The 10,488-nt window shown below is 40.7% G+C and overlaps 1 protein-coding gene across 1 annotated transcript in view; it reads left to right on the top strand.

Annotated features, from left to right (window-relative positions):
- The window catches only part of zswim8 (zinc finger, SWIM-type containing 8), a 171,664-nt gene that overhangs the window by 86,487 nt on the left and 74,689 nt on the right, over positions 1 to 10,488 (top strand). The window contains exons 13-14 of the mRNA XM_034184232.1: positions 5,267 to 5,450; positions 5,552 to 5,650. Coding sequence (XP_034040123.1) covers positions 5,267 to 5,450; positions 5,552 to 5,650 — 283 coding nt within the window. The remainder of the gene's footprint in view (positions 1 to 5,266; positions 5,451 to 5,551; positions 5,651 to 10,488) is intronic.

The raw sequence follows: 10,488 nt of genomic DNA, 5'->3' as shown, positions 1-10,488 counted from the left end.
CTGGAATCAAACCCTGGTCAATATGCTGTAGTCCAACTACTAAACCACTGTCACCTGGAATCAAACCCTGGTCTATATGTTGGTAGTCCAGCTACTAAACCACAGAGACAACTGGAATCAAACCCTGGTCAATATGCTGGTAGTCCAACTACTAAACCACAGAGTCACCTGGAATCAAACCCTGGTCTATATGTTGTTAGTCCAACTACTAAACCACAGAGACACCTGGTGTCAAACCCTGGTCTATATGTTGTTAGTCCAACTACTAAACCACAGAGACTTCTGGAATCAAACCCTGGTCTATATGTTGTTAGTCCAACCACTAAACCACAGAGTCACCTGGAATCGAACCCTGGTCAATATGCTGGTAGTCCAACTACTAAACCACAGTCACCTGGAATCAAACCTTGGTCTATATGTTGTTAGTCCAACTACTAAACCACAGAGTCACCTGGAATCAAATCCTGGTCTATATGTTGTTAGTCCAACTACTAAACCACAGACACCTGGAATCAAACCCTGGTCTATATGTTGTTAGTCCAACTACTAAACCACAGACACCTGGAATCAAACCCTGGTCTATATGTTGTTAGTCCAACCACTAAACCACAGAGTCACCTGGAATCAAACCCTGGTCTATATGTTGTTAGTCCAACTACTAAACCACAGAGTCACCTGGAATCAAACCCTGGTCTATATGTTGTTAGTCCAACCACTAAACCACAGAGTCACCTGGAATCAAACCCTGGTCTATATGTTGTTAGTCCAACTACTAAACCACAGAGTCACCTGGAATCAAACCCTGGTCTATATGTTGTTAGTCCAACTACTAAACCACAGAGTCACCTGGAATCAAACCCTGGTCTATATGTTGTTAGTCCAACTACTAAACCACAGAGACACTCTGGAATCAAACCCTGGTCTATATGTTGTTAGTCCAACTACTAAACCACAGAGTCACCTGGAATCAAACCCTGGTCTATATGTTGTTAGTCCAACTACTAAACCACAGACACCTGGAATCAAACCCTGGTCTATATGTTGTTAGTCCAACTACTAAACCACAGACACCTGGAATCAAACCCTGGTCTATATGTTGTTAGTCCAACTACTAAACCACGGAGTCACCTGGAATCAAACCCTGGTCTATATGTTGTTAGTCCAACTACTAAACCACGGAGTCACCTGGAATCGAACCCTGGTCAATATGCTGGTAGTCCAACTACTAAACCACAGTCACCTGTAATCAAAACCTGGTCTATATGTTGTTAGTCCAACTACTAAACCACAGAGACTTCTGGAATCAAACCCTGGTCTATATGTTGTTAGTCCAACTACTAAACCACAGAGTCACCTGGAATCAAACCCTGGTCTATATGTTGTTAGTCCAACTACTAAACCACAGAGTCACCTGGAATCAAACCCTGGTCTATATGTTGTTAGTCCAACTACTAAACCACAGAGACTTCTGGAATCAAACCCTGGTCTATATGTTGTTAGTCCAACCACTAAACCACAGAGTCACCTGGAATCAAACCCTGGTCTATATGTTGGTAGTCCAACTACTAAACCACAGAGTCACCTGGAATCAAACCCTGGTCTATATGTTGGTAGTCCAACCACTAAACCACAGAGTCACCTGGAATCAAACCCTGGTCAATATGCTGGTAGTCCAACTACTAAACCACAGTCACCTGGAATCAAACCCTGGTCTATATGTTGGTAGTCCAGCTACTAAACCACAGAGACAACTGGAATCAAACCCTGGTCAATATGCTGGTAGTCCAACTACTAAACCACAGAGACACCTGGTGTCAAACCCTGGTCTATATGTTGTTAGTCCAACTACTAAACCACAGAGACTTCTGGAATCAAACCCTGGTCTATATGTTGTTAGTCCAACTACTAAACCACAGAGACTTCTGGAATCAAACCCTGGTCTATATGTTGTTAGTCCAACCACTAAACCACAGAGTCACCTGGAATCAAACCCTGGTCTATATGTTATTAGTCCAACTACTAAACCACAGACACCTGGAATCAAACCCTGGTCTATATGTTGTTAGTCCAACTACTAAACCACAGAGTCACCTGGAATCAAACCCTGGTCTCTATGTTGTTAGTCCAACTACTAAACCACAGAGACTTCTGGAATCAAACCCTGGTCTATATGTTGTTAGTCCAACCACTAAACCACAGAGTCACCTGGAATCAAACCCTGGTCTATATGTTGGTAGTCCAACTACTAAACCACAGAGTCACCTGGAATCAAACCCTGGTCTATATGTTGGTAGTCCAACCACTAAACCACAGAGTCACCTGGAATCAAACCCTGGTCAATATGCTGGTAGTCCAACTACTAAACCACAGTCACCTGGAATCAAACCCTGGTCTATATGTTGGTAGTCCAGCTACTAAACCACAGAGACAACTGGAATCAAACCCTGGTCAATATGCTGGTAGTCCAACTACTAAACCACAGAGACACCTGGTGTCAAACCCTGGTCTATATGTTGTTAGTCCAACTACTAAACCACAGAGACTTCTGGAATCAAACCCTGGTCTATATGTTGTTAGTCCAACTACTAAACCACAGAGTCACCTGGAATCAAACCCTGGTCTATATGTTGTTAGTACAACTACTAAACCACAGAGTCACCTGGAATCAAACCCTGGTCTATATGTTGTTAGTCCAACTACTAAACCACAGAGACTTCTGGAATCAAACCCTGGTCTATATGTTGTTAGTCCAACCACTAAACCACAGAGTCACCTGGAATCAAACCCTGGCGTATATGTTGTTAGTCCAACTACTAAACCACAGAGTCACCTGGAATCAAACCCTGGTCTATATGTTGGTAGTCCAACCACTAAACCACAGAGTCACCTGGAATCAAACCCTGGTCAATATGCTGGTAGTCCAACTACTAAACCACAGTCACCTGGAATCAAACCCTGGTCTATATGTTGTTAGTCCAACTACTAAACCACAGAGACTTCTGGAATCAAACCCTGGTCTATATGTTGTTAGTCCAACTACTAAACCACAGAGTCACCTGGAATCGAACCCTGGTCTATATGTTGTTAGTCCAACTACTAAACCACAGACACCTGGAATCAAACCCTGGTCTATATGTTGTTAGTCCAACTACTAAACCACAGAGTCACCTGGAATCTAACCCTGGTCTATATGTTGTTAGTCCAACTACTAAACCACAGACACCTGGAATCAAACCCTGGTCTATATGTTGTTAGTCCAACTACTAAACCACAGAGTCACCTGGAATCAACCCTGGTCTATATGTTGTTAGTCCAACTACTAAACCACAGAGTCACCTGGAATCGAACCCTGGTCTATATGTTGTTAGTCCAACTACTAAACCACAGACACCTGGAATCAAACCCTGGTCTATATGTTGTTAGTCCAACTACTAAACCACAGAGTCACCTGGAATCAAACCCTGGTCTATATGTTGTTAGTCCAACTACTAAACCACAGAGTCACCTGGAATCAAACCCTGGTCTATATGTTGTTAGTCCAACTACTAAACCACAGAGACACCTGGAATCAAACCCTGGTCTATATGTTGTTAGTCCAACTACTAAACCACAGAGTCACTCTGGAATCAAACCCTGGTCTATATGTTGTTAGTCCAACTACTAAACCACAGAGTCACCTGGAATCAAACCCTGGTCTATATGTTGTTAGTCCAACTACTAAACCACAGAGACTTCTGGAATCAAACTCTGGTCTATATGTTGTTAGTCCAACCACTAAACCACAGAGTCACCTGGAATCGAACCCTGGTCAATATGCTGGTAGTCCAACTACTAAACCACAGTCACCTGGAATCAAACCTTGGTCTATATGTTGTTAGTCCAACTACTAAACCACAGAGTCACCTGGAATCAAATCCTGGTCTATATGTTGTTAGTCCAACTACTAAACCACAGACACCTGGAATCAAACCCTGGCGTATATGTTGTTAGTCCAACTACTAAACCACAGACACCTGGAATCAAACCCTGGTCTATATGTTGTTAGTCCAACTACTAAACCACGGAGTCACCTGGAATCAAACCCTGGTCTATATGTTGTTAGTCCAACTACTAAATCACGGAGTCACCTGGAATCTAACCCTGGTCAATATGCTGGTAGTCCAACTACTAAACCTGGAATCAGACCCTGGTCTATATGTTGTTAGTCCAACTACTAAACCACAGAGACTTCTGGAATCAAACCCTGGTCTATATGTTGTTAATCCAACCACTAAACCACAGAGTCACCTGGAATCGAACCCTGGTCAATATGCTGGTAGTCCAACTACTAAACCACAGTCACCTGGAATCAAACCTTGGTCTATATGTTGTTAGTCCAACTACTAAACCACAGAGTCACCTGGAATCAAATCCTGGTCTATATGTTGTTAGTCCAACTACTAAACCACAGAGTCACCTGGAATCAAACCCTGGTCTATATGTTGTTAGTCCAACTACTAAACCACAGAGACTTCTGGAATCAAACCCTGGTCTATATGTTGTTAGTCCAACCACTAAACCACAGAGTCACCTGGAATCGAACCCTGGTCTATATGTTGTTTGTCCAACTACTAAACCACAGACACCTAGAATCAAACCCTGGTCTATATGTTGTTAGTCCAACTACTAAACCACAGAGTCACCTGGAATCAAATCCTGGTCTATATGTTGTTAGTCGAACTACTAAACCACAGAGTCACCTGGAATCAAACCCTGGTCTATATGTTGTTAGTCCAACTACTAAACCACAGAGTCACCTGGAATCAAACCCTGGTCTATATGTTGTTAGTCCAACTACTAAACCACTGAGACTTCTGGAACCAAACCCTGGTCTATATGTTGTTAGTCCAACCACTAAACCACAGAGTCACCTGGAATCAAACCCTGGTCTATATGTTGGTAGTCCACCTACTAAACCACAGAGTCACCTGGAATCAAACCCTGGTCTATATGTTGTTAGTCCAACCACTAAACCACAGAGTCACCTGGAATCAAACCCTGGTCAATATGCTGGTAGTCCAACTACTAAACCACAGTCACCTGGAATCAAACGCTGGTCTATATGTTGTTAGTCCAACTACTAAACCATGGAGTCACCTGGAATCGAACGCTGGTCTATATGTTGGTAGTCCGTTTGATTCTTTACTCCTTCACCAAGTGTTTGTGTGTCTAAGTTGTGTGTGAGTGTGCAGTTGGGACACTGTCCACATGTGTGCATGTCTCTCAGGTGAAGCTGGCTTATCAAGAGTCGGAGGTGGTGGCTCTGTTGAAGAAGATTCCTCTGGGCCTGGTGGAGATGACGGCCATCAGAGAGCGAGCTGAGCAGCTTAGAGACGGCAACTTCTGTGACTACCGCCCTGTCCTGCCTCTCATGCTGGCCAGCTTCATCTTTGATGTACTGTGTACTCCCGGTAATTTCTGTACTTTTTATTTTTTTGACCCGAAGACATATAAAATGGGAATGTATAGATTTAACATCATTTTCACTTTTCACTTCATGTTGTATTTCCAGTTGTGTCTCCTACGGGATCCCGTCCACCAAGCCGCAACCGAAACAATGAGATGCCGGGTGACGAGGAGCTTGGATTTGAGGCTGCAGTTGCTGCACTTGGTAAAAGTCTTCTCCTTGTGTTTAAGCAGTCTGGATTAAGGAAGGCAGAACATGCTCCAGGTTTATGGGATGGATTTAAGATCTTTAACACAAAACCCACAAACATGAAACTATGAAAGGCTGATTAAATTGTTGATTGAACTAATTAATAAAAAGCAAAGCTTGCACCGTGTGCTGTACTTCGTTACCATATTCTGCGTGACATATGTTACAGAATGCAGTGGGTGTCGACCTTATTTAACCTTTACTCTGGAGACCAAACATGCCCCCCGTAGCATTTAGTCATAGATAGTCCAAACTATACCTTTTTGGAATCAGAGTAATAATACAATAACATGCTTTTGGAGGGCGGTATGCATTTTCAGAGTCCTGACGTCCATGCCCAGTCGCCCGCAATGACAGATATTCGAGGGCGAATATCTGTCATTGCGGGCGACTGGGCATGGACGAAAGGACTCAGAAAATGCACACCACATGACAACAGCATGTTATTTTCATTATCACTTTTTACTGCGATACACAACACGTAACGCGTACATAAAAAGTTGGCTCACTTAACTTTTGTTGTGTCGGCTGGCCACTCTGTTCTCCAAATTCGGCAGTGCGTCCTCATTGAGCTGGCTGCTGTTCATTGTCGTACTATCCATGAGAAAATCATCCAGAATATCCATATTAGGACCAACACACACTTCTCGCCTTTTTAGTTTTTTTTCTTTTTTCCCCTCTGTGGACAGTTCTTGGGCTGCACGCACAGTATGACGTCATTTGTTTATGCACAGCGGGCGAGTACAGCCAGGTAATGTCGACGTAAATCTACGATACCGGCCTAGCAACACCTCGGTAAAGTGATACTAATGTGGGATAGTTTTCAGTGTGACAGTAGCATTTTTATTTTTTTTATTTTTTTATTTTTTTTGGGAACTTTTTATTTAGCCATTTAAAACATTGAACAGAACATTTCTTGACATCTCATTTCCCTTAAAGTAAGAGGGTACACTCCATACATATATGATTTAGGGGTATGGTGGATAGAGTCTATACATGGTGACTAGGGTAAACTTTTCACAATCTAATGAAGGGGATAATATTTTGTTACATTTCTCGTCAAACCTCCATGTATCTCGAGATGCATGTCCATTTTTGTTCAAAGATGTCCATAGATAGCTGGAGATTTGCAGTCAGCCGCTCCATTATGTAAACATTTTTCAGTTTCTGTTTCCATTGTTCTATAGTTGGCGGTTTTACCTCTTTCCAATTTACCGTAATCATTTTCTTTACTATCAGCAAGAGGATCCTCAATATGTATCGCTGATTAGTATTATATAGATCTCTAGGAATAACTCCCAGTAGGAACAACATAGGTTCTGGAGTAGTATTTATTCCTAGAATAGTGTCTATCTCTTTTTTAATGTTGTCCCAATATTCCTTTATTACCGGACATTCCCAAAAAATATGTGTTGTATCTCCTATATTTCCACAGTTCCTCCAACAAAGTGCTGTAGTAGGTTTCTTTGCAAATGAAGAGGTGATAAGAGGGGTATAAAAATATCTAGTTTTCGCTTTCCAGTCGAATTCCTTACACAATTGGCTGTTAATTCCCTTATGGCAACCTATACATATATCGTTCCATGTAGAATCTTCAATTATTATATTCATTTCCATCTCCCATTTTTCTTTGATATAATTTGTGTTTTGTAAAGTGTCTGTTTTCAACCTTTTGTATATATTAGATATGTGTCTTTTTGTTGGAAAGTGTTTTTCCACAATGCTGATAAAATACTCCTCCATCTCATTTGGGGCTTCACTAATCATTTCCTTTTCTTTATGGCTTGTAATATAATGCCTAATCTGAAGATATCTATAGAAGTCATTCGACGGAAGATCAAATTGTTCTCGAAGTTGGAAGAAGGATTTGAGTTCTGTTTCTATAAAGAGTTGGTTAATTATATGGAGGCCTTTTTCTGCCCATCTTCTAAACCCATTGTCCCACACCAAAGGGGGAAAATCAATATTTCCTACTATAGGCATAGCCCTTGAGATTGACTGAGGCCCCCCAAGCGCTTTTTTAACTGTTGTCCAAATTTTTAAGGTGTATTTTATCCATTCATTCTTTAATTTAATCTTTTTGACTGACTTTGTGTCCATAAAGGGTAGTATTGATAAAGGAACACCCTCAGTTGAGTTTTGCTCTATCTGAGTCCATATTGTTTCCTGATCGTTTCTAAGCCATGCCACAATTGCATTTATTTGTGCTGCCCAATAGTAGTTTTTAAAATTTGGTCCTCCCCTATCCTTAGGCAGATGGAGGCATTTCAGTTTTATCCTTGGCCTCTTCCTTTGCCAAATAAATGTTGATATTAGTTTATCTAACATTTTTAAGGTGGAAGCAGGTACTCTTATTGGGAGGGATTGGAACAAAAAAGAAGTCTGGGCAGTAAGTTCATTTTTATTGTCTCTACCAAATAAAGACAGGGGAAGCACCTCCCAACGTGTCACATCTTTCTTTAATTGTCTAATTAATTTGTTATAATTGGCCTCAAACAATTGAGTGGAGTTGGGTGTAAGAATAACTCCTAGATATCTGAATCCTTGTTTGGACCAGTGAAAGGAGACGCTATCATTCAATTGTGTAGGCCAAGTACCCGAGATCGTCATAGCTTCTGATTTAGTCTCATTAATTTTGTATCCCGATACTGACCCGTATTTATGCAAGCATTTTATAAGTGTGGGAATGGAAAGGACAGGGTTTTTTTATAAAGAGCAAAATATCATCCGCGAATAGGGCTATTTTGTGGATTGTCCCTCCTTCATCTGCTATCCCTTGAATCTGCGTGTTTTGGCATATTGCCTCTGCCAGAGGTTCAATACTTAAGGCAAATAAGATGGGAGATAATGAGTCTCCCTGTCTCACACCTCGCTCAATCCCGAAGGAGCTAGAGCAATGGCCGTTGACTCTTACTTTGGAACGAGGTTCTTTATATAGAAGACTAATCCATGTCACAAATTCCTTTCCAAAACCCATTTCTAACAATGTCTGTCTCAAAAATATCCAGTCCACTCGATCAAATGCTTTCTCCGCATCTAAACCGAGAAGCATCGACGATTGTTTCTCCCTTGCTGCAATTGTTTGCAAATTCAGAGCTCTTCTAATGTTATTTGTTCCATGATGTCCTGGTATGAACCCCGTTTGTTCTGGGTGTATTAATTTCTTAATATTTTTTTGAATTCTGGTAACCAATATAGAGGTCAGGATTTTATAATCCACACACAAAAGGCTTATTGGGCGGTAACTAGCACACTGAAGAGGATTCTTTCCCTCCTTATGTATAACCGTTATCATGGCTTCTGACCACGAATTTGGGGGATTTCCTGATTTCAGTGCGTAATTGTATACTTTACATAATTCAGGAGTGAGTTCATTCATAAATATTTTATAGTATTCACCTGAGAAACCATCTGTTCCTGGTGATTTATTATTTTTCAGTTTAGTAATAGATTCTTTAATTTCATTTTCTGTAATAGGTTTTATTAATAGTTCTGCTTCCTCACTTGTTAGTTTATTCAATTTAAGGGGCTTTAAGAATTCTATGCTCTCCTGTCTCCTAGATTCTGATTCATCTGTCCTATATAGTTGTTTGTAATATGTTGCAAAGGAGTCTGATATTTTAATTGGGTCGGTTTCTATCTGGTTAGTTTCTGGGTTCCTTATCTTAGGGACTGCGCGGTTAGATTGGGTTTTTCTAAGTTGGAAGGCCAGTAGCCTACTGGCTTTATTACCCATTTCATAGTATTTTCTGTTGGTGTATCTAAGAGCTCCCTCTGCCTTATATGTCAAAAGTTCATCTAATTGTTGTCTAACCTTTTTTATTTTGTTTAGGGTGTCTTTATTTCCATATTGTTTGTGTTCCCCTGTTAATTTTTTTATTTCTGCTTCCAATCCTTGTTGTTTTACAAGCCTTTGTTTCTTTATTCTAGATCCTATAGATATAATCTTCCCTCTAATTGTGGCTTTACTGGCGTCCCATACAACTGAGGGTGAAACATTACCATCATCATTAATAGCAAAGTATTCAGTCAGAGCTTTTTGTATTTCTTGTCTAATATTTGTGTCCATTAATAATGAAACATTAAGTCTCCAGTGTTTAAAGTAGTTTTCTGCTCCCAGGTTAATTTTCATGGTCACAGGGCCATGATCCGAAATAGTTATTGGTTCAATTGTACACTCTTTTACCCTGTGGAATTCGGTTTTTGATAAGCAGAAGAAGTCTATCCTCGAATAGCTTCCGTGTGCTTGAGACATAAACGTAAAGTCTCTCTCATTAGGGTGGAGTTGGCGCCAAATATCTACGAGGCCCAGTTCTTTCATCATGTCCGACAGCCCCTTAGCCATTTTGGATTGAGATAATCTTATTGTAGGTAACCTGTCTAGCTTTGAGTTTAGAGTGCAGTTAAAATCACCCCCTATCAGTATGATCCCCTCGCTTTTCTGCGCTAATAAAGATGTTATTTTTTTAATAAAATGTGGACAGTCTTCATTTGGGGCGTACACATTAACTATAGTTATTTTCTTTCCTGCAATCGTGACTATCACCATCACATACCTTCCTTCCTCATCTTGAAAGAATTTCTCATTATTGTAGTACACAGATTTGTTAAACAATATGGCAACCCCTCTCTTCTTTGCTCTCGCATGATGAGCTATAAACCTGATCTACCCATTCTCTCTTCAATTTTAAATGCTCCACCGTTGACAGGTGTGTTTCCTGTATCAGAGCAACAGAGCAATGTAGTTTCTTTAATTGTCCCAGAATTTTTTTCCTCTTGATCTGGTTGTTGAT

The sequence above is a fragment of the Thalassophryne amazonica genome, chromosome 13 (genome assembly GCF_902500255.1).
Source record: "Thalassophryne amazonica chromosome 13, fThaAma1.1, whole genome shotgun sequence".
NCBI classification, from domain to species: domain Eukaryota; kingdom Metazoa; phylum Chordata; class Actinopteri; order Batrachoidiformes; family Batrachoididae; genus Thalassophryne; species Thalassophryne amazonica.
This window is presented reverse-complemented; position numbering and strand designations above follow the sequence as displayed.